The 18,206-nt window shown below is 46.8% G+C and overlaps 1 protein-coding gene across 5 annotated transcripts in view; it reads right to left on the bottom strand.

The window, feature by feature from the left end:
• The window catches only part of ZFHX3 (zinc finger homeobox 3), a 252,177-nt gene that overhangs the window by 19,256 nt on the left and 214,715 nt on the right, over positions 1-18,206 (bottom strand). For all 5 annotated transcript variants that reach the window (XM_060398455.1, XM_060398456.1, XM_042231873.2 and 2 more), the window contains 2 exons: positions 7,352-7,485; positions 6,999-7,199 (listed from right to left, as the gene is read on the bottom strand). In XM_060398455.1, coding sequence (XP_060254438.1) covers positions 6,999-7,199; positions 7,352-7,485 — 335 coding nt within the window. The remainder of the gene's footprint in view (positions 1-6,998; positions 7,200-7,351; positions 7,486-18,206) is intronic.

Raw genomic sequence — 18,206 nt, 5'->3', positions numbered from 1 at the left:
CCATGTGTCTGAACAGAGAGATGGCAATGGAAGCCTCTTTGCTATGCAGGACAGTGACAGGCCCCACGTCAGCTCTTGGACGTTAAATATTCCTGGGTCTGTGTCCACTCCTCTTTCTCCTACCAGCTTCTCAACCCTGTCACTCAAAGTTTCCACACTTTTTTGGTCAACAGCCAAAAGTACAGTCCTGCCAATGCCTCACTGAGGAGCTGTGCTCACAGAAGATGACGTAAGTCGGCCAAGGGCAGAGTTCCTTCAGCACCCCTTGTCTCCCAATCATATATGGCTGCTGTGCAGCATGGAAGGCTCAAACCACCCCAACCAGGCTGGAGGTCCCTGGGAAAGGCGGTCACTCACCAGTGTCAAGCACAGTTCTGTTAAGGCCTTCCTCTCACGAGGAGCATCAGAGCACACTGGCAGGTGAAGGGAAAAAAACCTGCCCACAGCATAACCAGCCCCCACCCTCCCCCACCAAACGTGTCCAAGCTGCAGACCCCCCAAGCACTGGATGCCTCCATTACACACTCTGTCCCAGCACCCCCAACCACAGACTCAAATGCCAAACAAAGAGATTAAGGTTTGGCCAGACCACACTATCAGTCCAAACGCCTACTCATCCTACATCGACATCCATGTAGATTGATTCTTCCAGTAATCTTACACCCATACACAATGAGTATGTTAAATTACATTCTCCCATACTTGACACTAATGTATAAACAGGACTTAAGACTATGAAAACAGACTTTTAACTAAAAGTCCAAGTTTTTCAGGTAAGAAAGTTCAATCTCTTAGAGCCATGACTTCCTCAGAATTTGAGTCTCTCTTGATTGGTGGTGGTCTGGATAGCACACGCTCTCCTCCTGCCTCTCTGAGCCAAGTCAGGTATGCAGAGTTGATGGGAACTTAGGAACAAAGCATCATCTGAGCAGGGATAGAACCTTCCAAACAGGTAAACAGGTCTCACACAGAGTGAGAAATGGGGAGTTCTGCACTGATGCTGGAAATCTTCAAGTTTCAGCAATTTTCATATATGGCAATAGAAGTAGAAGCGTTCTACTTCTTCACGTGAAGAAAAATCTTCACACTTAAGCAATTCCAAAACAACTCAGTTGATGAGATGGAAGGGCCTCAAGTGATTCTGCTTGTCCATTCATTTGACCATCATTCACTAAACTTTGTATAAGGTCCCTGTGCCACTTGCTTGTGAGACAGAGCAAGACCAGGTCCTTGGGCCCAAGAAGCTCACATCCAGAATAATTAACCTTTTCGATATCATAAACTCATTAGGAAATCTGATGAAAGTGGCAGCCTCCTAGAAAAAATACTTTCAAACAGACTATTGCAGATTATTTCAGGAAATCACAGGCTCCCTAGAGAGAAATTCCTGGACTCAAGTTAATTGCCCTTGAACTACTAGGAAAGGTGACATGGCTTTGTAAATACCTCCTGTTCAGTTCACCATTATTTAGGATTATGATTTAGTGCCTTTCAAGTTTCTGTGACGTGAGTGGGCCTGAAAGCCTCAAGGACGCATCTTATAAAAGCCAGAGTCTTAGATGTGGGTCTGGTCCCCACTGTGACATTCAAGAGGGGCCGCTGATATTTACTTTCTCAATGGAAGAAGCTGGATTATAAGGAGCTGCCACACTCCTTGCTTTCTTTGGGTCATGGATGTGAAATGGCCAAATACAACACCTTGAGCAACCAAGGGGTATATAAGTTTTGCTAAATTCTTAACGGGACTGTTCTTGCAAATTCATCCCTCAAGGCCACCCTGAGGTTAGATCAATGCAACCAACAAGTTCCACATGCTGGCAAGCAAAGGTATCTTCTCAGACTCAAGTACTGCACCTCACTTCTCTCAGACTTTCATCCCCACAGCCTTGGCAGTGCTCACCTGAGTAGAGTTGCTTTGTGAAAGGCTCACTATTCCAAGTGAAAGGACAGGTTTGCCAAAACCTAGACTCCCAAAGAGACTGAAATCCTTCACATTTCAGTAAAAAATCAACAGACTGAAGAGCCTCAGATGAAGGGAAAGAAAGAGGGAATGATAACAGAGGGAAAGACAGAACCTCAGACACAGGCCTTCCCAGCAGAGACCTGCGTAGTCTGTACCCCTGGTGAGTGAGGTATTGTCCTATTCTTTTGAAAGCCAGTGCTTCCAGACCCTAGCATTCTAGCTAGTGGGGGATCTAGAGTTGATGGTGCCAGTGAAGGTCCAGCTGCACACTTCCTTCTCTGACCTCAGTGGCTGCCAGGATGTAGGAGCTATCTGCACGCCTGCAGCCAGCAAGCCAGGCACTGCTTGGCAGCAAAGCCTCAGAGTTTTGTTTTTTTTTTTTACTACTACCTTCCAGTTGTGCTAGGTTGGGCGCTGGACCCTGGTGTCCAGAGGGCCATTTCTCTGTCTCATTTCCCTTCTAAAATGTCATCTATGTGGCTTTTTTTTTTTTAAACCTAAAACCCATGAGGAAAAAATGTAGAGCAATATTAACATTCATATGGGCCTGAAAAAAATGTAGCCCTGAACCAGATTTTTAAAATCTAAGAATCAGAAAGACTGAAAAAAGGAGATAGGTGGGAGAACTGGAAACACATGAACAGTTGTCTCTCTCTCTCTCTCTCTCTCTCTCTCTCTCTCTCTCTCACACACACACACACACACACACACACAGCAGAAGAGAGAGAGAAGAGAGCTGAGAAGGAGACTGAATTGGAGAGAAAGCTTCATTAGACTCAGAGAGGCAAGCAGTGGCAGTATACCAAGGTCACTTCTAATTTAGACCATCTAATTGGCAAACAGGCTCCAAATGGCTATCATCTCACAGGACTTGGAATTAATGAAGCCCGATTATTTTCATTACCTTCCTCTGAGATGGAGACAAAGTGAGAGCTGGTACCCAAGTGGGTGCCACAGCCTCAGGGCCAGTGGCCACCTGAGAGCCCTGGTGCAGGGGGGCTAAGCGGCCAGCCTGGTCTGGAGACTCAGATGTACGGGCACACGGTGAGCACAGAGAGAGATGCTGACCGAAAACATCACAGGAGTCAGACAGCTGTAGGGTGGGGTGAGGTGAGGGGGATCGGGAGCTGTGGAATTGCAGGCAGCATGGGTCCAGGAGCTGTGAAAGGGAATCAGTGCATGTACAAAAAACATACAGGATAATTAAGAACTACTAAAGGGAACAAAGATGAAGAGCTAGAGAAAAAGGTGTTCCTGGCTGCTCCAGACTTAGCCCCATTCTCTGCCATGAGGTCACACTTTGCTAAGTGATGGAGGAACAAAGACAGTTTCCTTGTGTTAATGCTCTGCAATCCCAGTGGTGTGTCCTGCCACTTAGGACAGTGATCAATTAGAATAATTCAGGGCCACTGGAAATTATTGTAGGTGGTCTTTCCTATTCTCATTTAGGGGCTAGAAACCTGGTCCCCTTGCCCTCAACCCTCCTCCCCTGGAAAAGTGAGCAAAAAGAGGTGGCACAAGCAGTGGCTCCTATACCCCCATCACTGACTCAGACTCTCGAACTTCTCTGTCACTAGGTGAGAGCGCTATATTACTGGTGTTGGGGACCAGCCGCTCAGTGGGGCCTGGAGGGGCACTTGTCTCACTGTCTTAAGCTTTATAGATTTCCTTCTTTCTTACCATGTGTGTAAAGACAACCTTGGGGCTCTGTTTCCCACAGGCCCAGCAGAATGAACTGCTGTGGGTGCAGTTTCCATAGCAGAGGGCCAGAGCTGCAATTGTTCCCAGTGGAGAATATTTTTCAAGCCCCTTCATCGGTAAAAAGAAGGGGGCCCATGGAGGACACAGATATGAGATGCAGAGCATAAGCAAGCAGCTGTTACCATAGCAACAGACATATTAGACACTGCAGGTTCCTGAAAGCTGTCTGATAAGGTATTATTAAATGAAGCCTCCTCAAAACACTCTCCATTTACAACTGAACGGAAAGACATTGTATAGAAAGTAATCTATTTCCATTTATCAAGGTGGAATTTACTTTTAGAGAGACTGAAACCCAATTCAAGCCAGATCCTGAGACCTTGGGCCCAGATAGCAAAAAATATTTACCAGAATTTACAGCTTCAGATACCATGGACACACCCCACATCTGCCAGGAGGTGTCTGTTTGGTAGATTTTGCCAGGTTTTCCTCGTCTGCACCAAAGGCAGTGCATTCAGCAAACCATCTGGCAAGGAAGAAGGTTCACTCCTCTCACTGCCATTCATCCGGGCCACTCAGACATAACTTTCTCCTCTGGGAGGATGAGTGACTGGACATTGACCACTCCTTAATGATACAGTCTAGAAAACGGAGCTCTGATTTGAGGGGCATATCTCATCATGCTGTTTTCAGAGTTTCCTGCTCTAGATGGCCAGGAACAAACAGATACACCATCATAAAGTCTAACCAACACTTCCCCTTGGACAGTTTTCTAATAAAGTTGCCATAAAAATAGCCTCCGGGGGCATGATTTTAACCACAGGTTCATTATAAACAGTTGTAAAACAATTTCAAAATTTCATTTTAACACCATACTTTTCAGAGGGAGGACAGTGGCAGCTACTTAATTGTTAGGGTAAAGACCAAGATGAGCAGTCCAGCCCTCAAATAGGGTGCCTGGGTTCACCCCAAAGTATGGCCACAAACTCCCTTCCAATCTTGGCTACTTGTCTTTTTCCTGCTGATCCTGCTAAAGGATGGAGATGGAACTGCTTCCTTTAACTTGACACAAAACATCCTCATGACTTAAGAAACCAGTTCAATTCCGACAGCCATGCAGTAACTCCATCTTCAAGCAAAGAGAGGGTACCAGACTGACCTTACAGACACCTTTAGTCAAATGTAAAACCCTTACATGATTACCGTTCCCACAACTTTCAACTTTATTTCTGAATCCATTAACTGTCTCCTGTTGCTAGCAAATGAACCTCTTATAGTCAGCACATTGCCCACAATTTGCACACTTTTTCAGAAATGTCTAGAAAACACCTCCATTGTGTGCTGTGGGAAAATGAGGTAGGTATACAGGGGTTTCTGAACAGGTGCCAAGTGCAGCCCCTTTAGGGAGCTCATTTCTCCTACACAATTATGTACTCGGGGAGTCTTCTCAAACAGGGATTATTAACCTGGCTCCCTGGGTGAACTGTGGGTACCCTTATGCTCCTTGGCATTATACACACAATTTTGTACATGTAGGGATGTACCTGTTGGTCCCATGGCTTAAGTCTTATCGCTCCCAATGCAGGGGGCCCAGGTTTGATCCCTGGTCAGGGAACTAGATCCCACGAGCCACAAATAAGAGTTCACATGTCACGACTAAAGATCCCACATGCTACTATGAAGACTGCAGATCCTACTGCAGCTAAGACCTGGTGTAGCCAAGTAATTTTTTTTTTTTAATTTTGTACATGCAGAATACTTGAAAGAGTTCTTAAAAACGGATGTTAAACTAGCATGCATAGAATACCCAGTAGGCTACTGAATCATATTCACCAGTCTCCCCCAAAAAGGATTTGAGAATCACTGCTTGAGTTACACCCCCAAGTACCTTAGGAATTTAGTATCCAAGCAAACACAGCAGTAACATCCTGTTGTTAAATGAAGAAGACTCAAATGACCACCAGACTTGCTACCTTGTACCACACTGTTGCTGTTATAAAAGAATTAATATGACAAACAATGGCTATTTGAGATAAAATTTATATACTGGTCCTTAAGAATATATAAATGAAACACTGTCTAATGTAAACCAATCATACAGATTACTACAGGCAAATATTTCCTAAACCAATGTGATATTAAGCAGGAAAAATAATCACCAGAGCAAAAGAATAATGTATTGAAAATGCCTCCCTCCTCACATCTCTTCCTGCTTCTTTAGGCTCCCACGGTTCCAGGTCAGCTGTGGGAAGTCCTGGGTTGGCCAAAAAGCCCATTCATCTAGGAAATAGGTTGTTCATTAGTTTTTGGTGAAAATGAGAAAATGTGTCTTTTGTTTTTACTTAGACCCAAATGAACTTTCTGGCCAACCCAGTATGACAGCCTGAGGAAAATCCCACGGCTGGAGAGAATTCCCAGGAAACTTGTAACAGAAACCCACCATCCACAACAGTAAGTTTCCACTTACAGAGACTCTTTCAACATGTTCACCAATCTGTTTGAAAAGACCCATGGAAAGTCACACTTGCAGCACACAGGTCACCGCAGTTTCCCACTGGCTGCTAAAGTTCCCCTGACACAGCAACAAGTGTATATTCCTCATGACGAAACATCACTGAGGACATACATTAGTATCACCTGCAGAATTTTGAGAAGTTTTCACATTATGTTATATTTAAATCTGTGTACTAATCTTCTGGGCCATGTCTACAGTGGCCACTTAGAGCCATGCCCCGCCAAGTATAGCAACTTCACGTTCAAAATGCAAAGCCCTTGTTCACGAATCGACACATGCTACCCAAATGAGCATCTTCCTGCCTTGAGAACGAAAGCATCCACCCGAGGGACTCCCCTGTCACGGGGCTGCATTCCTAGAGTGGGAGAATCTGGGATCAAATCTCAACTTTGCCACCTAAAAGTGGCATTACAGCAATTAACTTCTCTGAGCCTCAGTATCTTCAGCCATAATGTAAATGTGTCAAGCCTTTTTTTAAACAGAGTGGCTGTGAGGATGAAATGAAACGTAATGAATCTAAGAACAACCTAGAATATGACTTGCTCAGTAAAGGCCTGGAGAACCTGAATAACATCTTGCAGTTAACTCCCCCCAGGCCTCTGCATTTGGAGGGGAGAGGATGATGAGGGATGCTGAGAAACACAGAGCCCTTTGGGTCACCATCATGCTAAGACTAAGGTTGACAGTGGTCACAGGACCATCTTTGACATTTCCAGCTCTGTCCTGGCTCTGGCGTCCAGCAGCACAGCATCCTGTTCACGTCACAGTGCCACCCTTGACCCCTGAGGAGAGAAGAGGTGCTGCTCCCGGCCGCCTTACCGTCATGATGAGCTTCTCCACACAGTCGGGCGCCACGCTGTGTAGGTGGGTGAGGTGCAGCTGGAGGTGGATCTTGTTGTTGAGCATGTCCTGACAGAGAGGGCAGCGGAGCATGGGCTGCACCGAGTGCTGCGTCATGGCGTGCACGCGCAGCCGGTTGACGTCGGCATTGCTGTACTTGCAGTAGGGACACTGGTACATCTGTGGGGGACACAGCCACCCGCCGGTTGACTTCTCAGTTCCCGCGGCAATAGTGTCTGTCCCATCCCCGCCCACCTGAGACTTCACTCCCCACCCCACTCCCCCCAGGTATCTGAAATACTCTCCCACAGCACAGCCCCTCCAAGCCTCACCTGCTCCGGCTTGGTTTCCTCTGATGTTTTTGGTCTCTTTGAAGAAAGAGGGGACTCTGAGCTACCTGGGAAGGAGATGCGTTTGGAGGTTGCGGGAGAATCTGTCAGCTCCTTCTCTGCTTGGCTTGATGATGCTGGAAGGAAAAGCAGAAGATATAATCCAGCAGCCAGGCCAGGCCAGCTCCCAGAGGGTGCGTGCTGGGTAAGAGTCAACATTCATTCATAGCTCAGGGTGTTTGTGAAACACCCAAGTTAAAGAAGGATGAGCATCTGGATGGGTTTATCGGGCACGGGGGGAAAGAAGCAGGCATTGCTTTCTGTTGCCTATGAATTTTTGTCACTGCACCACTTTAACAACTGAACACCAAGGAAAAAAGGTGAAGAAATGAACTAAAAAGCTTTGAGTTGGATAAACCTACATTCAGTCTGTTCTGATCCCCCTCCCCGCTGATCAAGACACAACCTGCTGGCTCATGAGGGTGGCTGGGGAAGTCTCACCAACTGCTCTACCAACCACGAGTCAACCCAGGAACCAGACAGACTCTCATAGATGTAATCAACGGTATGCTCCCAACTTTATTGTCACAGCTCTTGAAATCAAAGGAGACCTGATCAATGTGAACCAAAGCTTGATTTTTTGCATGTATCTGTTCACATGCAAAAAGTCAAGCTTTGGTTCAGCAACTTGCTTTTGGCAGGGAGACGTAACTTAAGAGCGGAACTAGGCAGGGCATGAATCCAACTTATAAACAAGCCAACGCTCCAGACACAAGAGTTTACTCAGAGTCGGTGGTTCAGAGAGAGAGTTTCCTATCTGCTGGCCCAGACCATGCCCTCTCACCCCCATGTCACCAAAAAAGACAAAACACTGACTACGGAGGAGGGCCACCTGAGGCTTAAGCAGCAAACAGTGGGCACAGAGTAGCGGCGGAAGGAGTTCTGTGAATCACAGAAAGAGACCTGCAAGATCTGGATGAGAAAACAGCTGGGCTAACAAGGTTTAACCAGGATAAATAAGCAGAGCTCCTCTCGCATAAATACAAATCCTCAAGTGATCAGATCTGGTTATTCTGAAACCTGGTCAGTAGCTTAAGGCTGGTCCTCTCACTTGTTTTGGATGGGGAACTCCATTTTTCAGAATCTCATTACAAGAGGCAAGAAGAAGAATCCTAAAAATGGTAGTGAGACAAGACATACCCACTGCCCGCTGCCCTCACTGAAAAATCATTTGACTCCACGTAGAGGCCATTGGTATGGAAAGCCTCATTTCTACTCTTCGGTCAGACTGCTTTCTGTCTCATCCGGTCTAGTTACCCAGGATGTGTTTCCAGCTTTGAGATTTGTTCTGACGTGGATACACAAGATGCTGTCATTACAGATGTGTGCTTTAATAAACAGTTGTAAAAAATCAATTTTGTTCATTAAAATCATAAGGCCACACAATATTTTGAGGGAAAAAAAAAAAGTGAAATGCAGGAAATATTCCAGGAAGTGGATGCTCTTCCCAGAATGCATATCTTGTGACCTTTAACCCCAGTATCTTGGTAACCTGGTCTACATAAGTTCGTAGAACATCTATTATTTAAAAAGTACAAGGACAAGCATATTACATACAGACCCCTCCTCCTCCCAACACACACATTCATAACAGTACTTTAATCTGTCTTGAATCGACTTCAAACCCATTTTGCTCTTAATGGGAGTTATTCATTTTCACTTGAAAGGTAATACATGACGGCTGGATATTTAATGTGATGGACGGGCTGCCGATTAACTAGGTGCTGTAACATTCTAGTCTGGTTCCCCCATGGCCCACTTCCCATCTCCCAGACCCCCTCAGCCCTGATCCCTCGAAACCCTGTGTCATGGGTTTTAGACCTCTGAGTCTGCCTACATACTCCCACAATAAGAGTCTTTAATTAATGTTTCAGGGACTTGAGATCTTCCTTTCCCCAGAAGATTCCTTATTCTCCATCATTTTTCATTTTTGCTTACTGGTTGTCTTCCATGTGTTGGAGGCATTAGGTGATACTTCAGAAGCCTGTTTGTTAGAGCCACCGTCCACCTTCCTCACTTCCACCTCCAGTCTGTAGGATTCAGGGCTTACAGTTAGGAAGGAGCTGCCGTATGGCTCTCCCTTCCTCTAGGGGCGAGCCAGGATACAGAATTCTCCTCTGAACACCCATCTCCGTCTTTTTAGTTAGTTTGCCTGACCTGAAACAACACTTGCTTTTAAAGGACTGTGATGCCACCTTGTCAGTGCCCTCCATCTATGCCACCCACCCCCTGCCCTGCCCAGAATGACTGTCAGCCCTGCAGTTGACGGGCAGTGTGATGAACAACTAGGAGGCTGAGACCACCAGACTCGTCTCACTCACTGAAAAAAGCAAACCCAGGGTAACCCAGTGCAGCATTAGTTTCCTCATATGACCAAAGGGTCCATCCTCTTCCTTCAGTGCTGAACGTGTGATGAATTGTGAAGAGGTTGCAGAGGTGAGGATTCTGGTTTCAGAAGCCACTCTTCTTCTCCCTTTGGATGAAGAGGGGGACTTTTATTATCTCCACCACCCCCCCTCCTCCACCCCGCCACCGCCATTCTCTCATATTGCTCTGGGATTCTAAAGGCTTCCTTTGTATGCTCAAGCTAAGGAGTCCTTCTAAAGTGTTTTTAAAAAATAAAATCAGCACTCACTCACTCATTCCTCTTTCTCTGGAGCAACACAGCAGCCCAGCTCTAATACAAAACCCTGCATCCATTGGTGTAAAAACTTCCAGGGCTCATCCCACTTCTGTCTGGGGCAATCTGCATTTTTATTAGATCAGATTTGTCTAGAAGTGGACGTTAGCCACCTAGGCTTCTTCTCTAAAGATAAAGCCGTGCATTTCTCATATCAGAATCTGTTAACACCCAGTTACAATTCCACTGTGCATCCCTGGGTGATGTGGGGACTGCTCCAAAGAGTTAGGTTAACGAGGCTGACAGCCCTCCTCCCAGCCTGACCCCAGACATTAAAATGCCAGTCCCTATCAAACCATGGTGCCAAAGCCTTTATAAAATTTCTGTAGATGGGCAAACAGCTGTGCAGCTTCTCCGTCGGCAGGCTGAAACAGGCTTTACTCCTGGCCATGACAGTCTAACCTTTTCTCAAGCTGCTTCTCTCTGAACAACTTCTCAAGGGTCAGAGTCCTAAAGTCAGTTCCTACTTCCGTTCTGTCACTAGCATCCATTGTGGGCCATCAGTAAATGAGGTAGTACAAATACCAAAAGGAAAAGCAATGTGGTTTCAAGGCTTTCCAAAAGTCTAACTTAAATTCTAAGAGATGTCACAAGTCTAGAGAAAACATTTTATTTGTTAAAAAAATTAATTAGTGGTCACTTGAAGGCCATTATGACATCACAGCAGTAAAATACAAACATGCATCCAGAGACAAGCAGTGCCTGGAACCACTGGTTTATACTGGTCACAACTGGAAGGGTTACAACCTGTAGTGGCTTCTTCAACAAAGACAAACTGAACAGGAGTGGACGTTGGCCACCTGTTCAGTTAGCAGAACTGAACAGTCTAGATCTTTTACAAAAAGGCATGGTTAAGTAAACCATGGGACAGCTTCTTCCCTATTAGATGAGGTTACATATGATAGCTATGCAGCAATGTGGAAAAGTCCTTGAGAATGTCAATCTGAAGAAACAAAAAAGATAAAATGTGTATTATACCATGATACAGCTCTGTAAAAAAACAGGGATTAGGAAAAAGACCGAATGAAAATGTATTTAGGTGATGGACCTAAATTTAGGTCATAGACCATTTCCCCATTTTGTCATGCAGTTATATTATTTTTAATATTGTAATTAAAGTGTTCAGAATTTAAATTCAACTGTCCATGAAAATGTGGATATTTGGATCCATACTGTGCAAAACCTCAGGTGGTATTTTTTACTTTGCCGGTTAAAGCAATTTTTCCTCATTTTGGCAGCTGTGTCATATGAAAATATGTGTTAAATCTCAATGAATCTTCCATAGGCAACATGCTGGGCTCCTGGCACTTCAAAAGGTTTAAAAACATGGCCAGGAATCACACAAGTGCACGCGCCGTGGATGACACACTCTGTAAAGCCAGGCAAGAGGGATGCTGGGACAGTGAAATGCTGGGTCAAACCCCAACCACAGCCTGACAGTGTGAGCTGTGGCTTCCTTACCATGCAGACTTTCGCAGGCGTGAACAAAACACTTGGTCAACTTGTCAGGGGTTGAGGTTGCCCCACCCAACTGGCTGGTGAGGCACAAAAAGGACCTGCACGTGGTGGTTATGCAGGACACAAAATTCAAAATCAATTCTGGGCCGAAAGCCCCCATTCCCCCTTAAACTGGGATGTGCTGGCCACTGTAAGAGAGAGACGGGTGCTGAGGGAGGCAGACCTGATCGATGACTCTCTGTTTTATTCTCTGAGGTTCCTCTACATTCCAGGCAGAAGAATTTCATTTCAAAGGGAAAGACAGTAGTCACTGCATGGCTTCCTGAGGAAAAACTAAAACCACTTCTGTGACATCAACAAACAGGTATTCTTTGTTTGTAACATAATCTGCTTCAGTTCAGTTCAGTTCAGTCACTCAGTCATGTCTGACTCTTTGCGACCCCATGAATTGCAGCACGCCAGGCCTCCCTGTCCATCACCAACTCCCAGAGTTCACTTAAACTCATGTTCATCGAATCAGTGATGCCATCCAGCCATCTCATCCTCTGTCGTCCCCTTCTCCTCCTGCCCCAAATCCCTCCCAGCATCAGAGTCGTTTCCAATGAGTCAACTCTTCGCATGAGGTGGCCAAAGTATTGGAGTTTCAGCTTTGGCATCATTCCTTCCAAAGAACACGCAGGGCTGATCTTCAGAATGGACTGGTTGGATCTCCTTGCAGTCCAAGGGACTCTCAAGAGTCTTCTCCAACACCACAGTTCAAAAGCATCTATTCTTCGGCCCTCAGCTTTCTTCACAGTCCAACTCTCACATCTGTACATGACTACTGGAAAAACCATAGCCTTGACTAGACGGACCTTTGTTGGCAAAGTAATGTTTCTGCTTTTCAATATGCTATCTAGGTTGGTCATAACTTTTCTTCCAAGGAGTAAGCGTCTTTTAATTTCATGGCTGCAGTCACCATCTGCAGTGTTTTTGGAGCCCCCCAAAAATAAAGTCTGACAGTTTCCACTGTTTCCCCATCTGCTTAGGGAGTGTTTAACCTAAAAGTAATTACTTAAAAATTTACTTCTCCTGTCATATTAATTAGAGGGAGCAAGGAGCAGAAGAGAGGTGATCTGAATTCAAGCAAGTTTTATTTGCAGTTTTGAAGACATGGTCTTACTCTGTTCTAAGCACACAGAATAATTAAAACACGCCTAGTAAAGGGCTTCAGGCAGGAGGTGACTAACTGTGAAGAATAGGCAAGAATAATATCATGTAGGGGGCTTATCAAGTGGTCAGGTACAGTAGAAATACACAGCCCCTTTAACTTGACTTGATAAAACCACTTTTATAGAACCAATTCTAACCCAATTCCAATCCTCACTAGTAAACTAAAATCCAAGTCACTGAAATTTTGGTGGCAGAAAGCTTCAGAGTTGTACTCATGAGACCGTGGACAGCCTGCAGACTTTCTCACCTAGTGAGGTGGCTGTACAACTCAAGCCAAGGAGGGCAGGGATTTGCTGCCTCCTGAAAAAGAAACCTGAAGAAAAACTGGCAATGGAACAGAAATGGAACCTTATAGTACGCAGTGTTGGGTTTTCTCTAGTCATTACCCAAGACATTGACTCGTCCTCCAAGATAATCGAAAGTACCAGAAATTTTAGTTTCATGAGCAAAATTCACCTGCTCGTCACTCACCACATCAGTGGTGGTGTTTGTGTGGTGGACATTCGTCACAGGCCTGCACTTGGCCAGAGTCCTCCCTTGAGGAAACCAGGGCCTGTGCTGAGCGTCCACACTGCTGGACATCCATCTGCTTGCCATCTTGCCACCTGCTTGCAATTGCCTCCCCAGAGCAAAGGCTAGGCTTTCGTGTCGCGTCTTCCACGGCGGTACTACACTTGGTAAGTGGCCAGAGATCTGGTTAAACTCTCTCCCTTTCCTACTGTAGAGAACGACGGTTCCCCTAAAGGGTCTGCTCTGCTGCCAACTTGGTCGTTGAACATGCACAGCTCCCTTCTGCCTCCAGCCAAGCGCTTAAAGTCATTTCAAAGAGGAATTGGGGGTCTATGAGGTGAAGGTGAGCACTGGCACAGCCAGCGGGGGTCTTCACGCTCATTTCCTCCCTTCTTGGCATGGTGGAAGTGGTGTTCCACCAAAGTGCCAACCCTTTTCCTTCCGGTGAAGGCCTGGGAGGCTGCCTGAAGTGTCATCCTTGTGAAAGACCAAAGGCAGCCACCACCCCCACTTCTCAGCCATCAGACTCTAAGCTAAAGCACCACTGACAGCCCCTCCATCTAAACTTCATCTCCCAAACCAGCAACATAATGGAGGAGCCAATTAAATGATTATTAATTCATGCTACTTTCCGTAAGCCAGAGGTTCTCATCGCCTTGTGTTCCGTAAACCAGCTTGCCACCTGCCCCAGAAATTTACAGCAATCTTTTCTATCTATCTCCATTGACTAAGGAGAAAAAAACCACATTCGTACAACTCCAGACTTGATGCTTGAGTTTGAGATAATGACCCCAGCACACTAGTCACAGAAGCTTCACCAGACCTGAAAATGGTCATTCGGCTCATAACAAAAATGCAATGCAAGGGGCAGTGAGCTCTCTCCACAGCCAACCACCCAGCTTTTCAGAGGCCCCACACTCCCCTCTAGAAAGCAGAAGTGCACGGCTTCCAGAGGACGCTCTGTGCTCCTCACTGTCGTTGGCTCGGGGCCGCTCTTGCCATCTGCTTGCAATTCCCTCCCCAGAGCAGAGGCTAGGGTTTTGTGCTGCATCTCCTGCGGAGCTACTACACTTGATAAGTGGCCAGAGATCTGGCTAAACTCTCTCGCCTCCCTACTATAGCGAACGACGGTTCCTCCAAAGGGTCTGCTCTGCTGCCAACTTGGTTGATGAACATGCACGGTTCTCATTCTGCCTCCAGCCGAGCACTTAAAGTCATTTCAAAGAGGAATCAGCAGACTGTGTGAGGCGAAGGTGAGCACTGGCACAGCCGGTGGGGGTCCTCAGGCCCTGGCCAGCGCCCTTCCCCAAGAACTCTGTCCTAGAGTCCAGCCCGGTGAGGTGAAGAGCCTTCTATTCAAAACACAGTCCCAGTCTGAGTAACTGCAGGCTACGCTGCTTCTGTACATCTCTAGATAGAGAAGTTCAGACACCTACTCAAAAAGGCAGACGAGCACACCTAGGTAGCAAGACACAGGCCTCATGGACTCATCACTTATAGCTTCCTGTTTCCATGGAGCATTTCAAAGAAAGCTTGAGTTCTACTACAGATGGGTGTGACTGCTGCTCATTAGTTTTGTCCACCACCTCGAAGGTGAACCAGATAGCTCAGCACTTTGAAAATCCAGAAACTCTTTGCTATTGTTATTTTGATTTTTATTTGGAAATATAGATTCATAGGGAGTTTCAAGAATAGTACAGGGAGGTCTGTTCCCCCTTCACCAAGTGTTACTTTTTACCCAGGGTTGAGATAAAGAGTGCCAGGTCTCTGATCACTCCTCATCATGACCACGTCTCCCCCCTCCCATTCCTACAATCTAGATTCCATTGGCCAGACCAGAACTCGTGTCTCCTCTGCACACTTCTATCTTATAGGAAAGCTTAGTCCCTCCCTCATATGCCGAGGACTCAGAGGTCTGCCATCCAGCTAAAGGAGAAATAGGTCTCAAACTTCACACCTGTCACGGAGACCAGAGCCCCAACATTCTCAACTTCAAATGAGCCCCAGAAATCCCCTGGAAAACTTGCTAAAAGGCAGCCCCCACCCCCTGCAACAGGTCTGATTCAGAGAACCTGCATTTCCAGTGGGTTCCCAGGTGATGCCAATAGTCCCACCACATTTTTGAGAACCACCATTAGAGCTAAAGCTCTCTGTAATCGGCAGGGACCATACCACCTCTCGGCTGGACTAGAATGAAATACGGGGGCCTGGCAGGTGTGGGCGATCAGGGAGTCCACTTTCAAATGATTCTTGCTGCAAATGATACTCTCATCATCCACACGTGGGGATGAGAGCTAGGCCTGGTCTCGAAGCTCGATGTTTTCCCCCTCAGGCCAAAGGTGAAAGATTAAATATGGCTGTCCCTCAGGGAATGTGCCTGCTCTAAGCCAACACAAACACACTTTCAAAGCCAGAAAATCAGAAGGAGTAACCTCCACATGTTCTGTCAGCTGTGTAACCCAGAATGACGATAGGCTACCTTGCTATCAAAGTCTCGGTCATTCCACATGTCCTGGAGAACCTTCGTGAACAGGACAAACACCTCTAGGATCTCTCCACTCTGCAGAAGGAGGCAGCATCTTTTTGGTCTTGGCACGTGTGGGCCACACCAGCCAAGGCTCCCTTGGCTTGGACCCTGGGAAGGGTGCAGAGGCCCCCCCTGGCCCCCGTGTCATCAAGTCAGCACTCTGGGAACAGGTGTCATGCCACGCTCTCCCAGCAGGCAGCCAGGGTGCGATGGCGAGTCCATGCTGAGTGCCGGCTGCTGTGGCTTGTCTCCATCTTCAGGGAAAAAACTGTGCTAAGTCCCACATCAGAGGCATCAATCTGCTGTACTAATTCCATGTTGAAATATGTTTAAGGCTGCTTAACTACACTGATTTGCACTCCCAAAAGGCTATCCCACAATTCAGTTTCAAGATACCTTGTACCCTCTGTGTCAAGTTTCTGAATGAACCACCAGTCAAAACAGAGCCACCAGCCACCACTTCGTTTAGACCAACAGCAGCTGTCAGGGTACTTAATAATAACTTCTGAGCCTGGGGCTGCCACCTGGAGCCTGGCTTGGGCCAGCAGGCAGGGACGAAAGAGGCCAAGACCGAATTCCTCACTTAGTGGTATCAAATCCATCTGCCTGCCTCTGGGCTCTGGTCAGCTCTGCCCGTCTTCTCCCGGCAGAGCCCGCTGGGCTGTGCACAGATGCCCCCTGCAGCTGTGGTCACAGTGCCCAGTTGGGGGCACCTTGGGCTCTGCATCACCACTCTGCCCTCTGGCTTCACTACAGATTGTGACAACCATGGACTTGGGAAAAAACTAGAACAGGGAGAACCTTAGAGACACTTGAACTGACAGCAAAAAGTCCAGAGGTGTGAGATGTAGGTCAAAACAGGAGGCGATGTGGGTCATGCTGGGACCAGACCACGGTTAATTAACAAGCTCATCCCACCCGTATCAGATCCAACCTTAATGAGGTTAGTTAGGGCCTCTGAGCCCCAACACAGCACAGGCTCCCAGAGACCAAGCTAAAAGGATACTCTTCCAGGTTCTTCTCCATTTCAAACCTATCTTCATCTTCATTCATAAGACACTTCACTAAATTTTAAGAGGCGGCACTCGTGTAACGCACACAATCTGTGTCCAGCATAGTGACAGATACAAAGAGCCCCGCACTTCAGTTCTCTGCCACCACCACCCCCCCAGCCCCCCAACGAATCAACCTGCCTGGGACCCACCAAGGATTGCTCTTGGTTCGTCCAGGTTTGGCAGGAGTTTGACAATCTGCGCTGGAGGAGAAAGACATTGACTCGGATCCCTGGAAGGACTGAAAAATGGGAATAGCAGTCCACTTTACCCTGTGGCTTTCAAATACTGGCAGCCTGGAGATGTCGCCCCCTGGAGTTTGTACAGCAGGGGCGGGGGAGCCCACAATGAACACTGCTTCTCACTCCCCACCATGTCCCCCAGCTCAGTTTATGCACAGCCTCCAAGGGCCCAGAAGGGACAAGGTGTGTGAAGGGGTGGGGCAGACGGCTCGAGGGCACCTGGGGGGACTCCTTGAGAACTCTTGTCTTCCCCGGCCAAGTTTTCTTTACACAAAGGCACCAGCCCCCCTGCTAAGGAACAGAGCTCACGGTCTGCAGGGCTGCTACGACCTGGCTGGAGTCCTGCTGTGTGAACTTGGGCATTTCAACTGACTACAGTGGACTTCCAGTTCCACATCTGACGGTGGGAGGACAGTGTCCAATCACAGGGCTTCCGGGAGGCCAGGAGGAGAGATGAGGCACATGAAGCCCACCAGAGCCAAGCACATGGTGAGAGTACAAACATTTGTTACGATGGGTTTCATCTTCAGAAGCATCTCTAGGGAATAATACAGGTGCACGGACAGCCATGGAACCCCAGGGTGAGGACAGAGGCCTGGCTTTGAGGACAAGCACAGGCATCCTACACCCACCTTTTCTGTGAATCGACGCAGGAGAATCCTACTCCCCCTGTGGGCTTAATATCTAAAAGGCATAAAACCAAATAACCTGCACTTGAAAATGTTCATGGTTATGCTATTTCACCAGCTGATTGTTAATGAAATATTCAGACGTATTAAGCACTTGCTAGGAAATTATAAAAATGCATATGTGGGGTTGGGGACAAGTGAACAGGTAGAGTACGGAAGATTTTTAGGGCAACAAAAACACCCTGTAGGATATTATAGTGACAGCCGTATGTCCAAACCCACAGAATGTATGTCAAGAGTAAATCATAAGGTGAACTGTGAATTCTGGATTATTAGGATAGATCAGTGTAGTAGGTTCTTCATTGGTTAAAAAAAAAAAGTGCATCCTGGTGAGTGACGTTGATAATGGGGGAAGCTATGATTGGAGATGGCACAGAGGGTATATCAGAAATCTCTGTACCTTTCAATTTTGTTGTAAACCTAAAGCA

Source organism: Ovis aries, chromosome 14, assembly GCF_016772045.2.
Source record: "Ovis aries strain OAR_USU_Benz2616 breed Rambouillet chromosome 14, ARS-UI_Ramb_v3.0, whole genome shotgun sequence".
Taxonomy (NCBI): Eukaryota; Metazoa; Chordata; class Mammalia; order Artiodactyla; family Bovidae; genus Ovis; species Ovis aries.
Note: the sequence above shows the minus strand (reverse complement) of the source record. Positions and strands in the feature narration are given on the sequence as shown.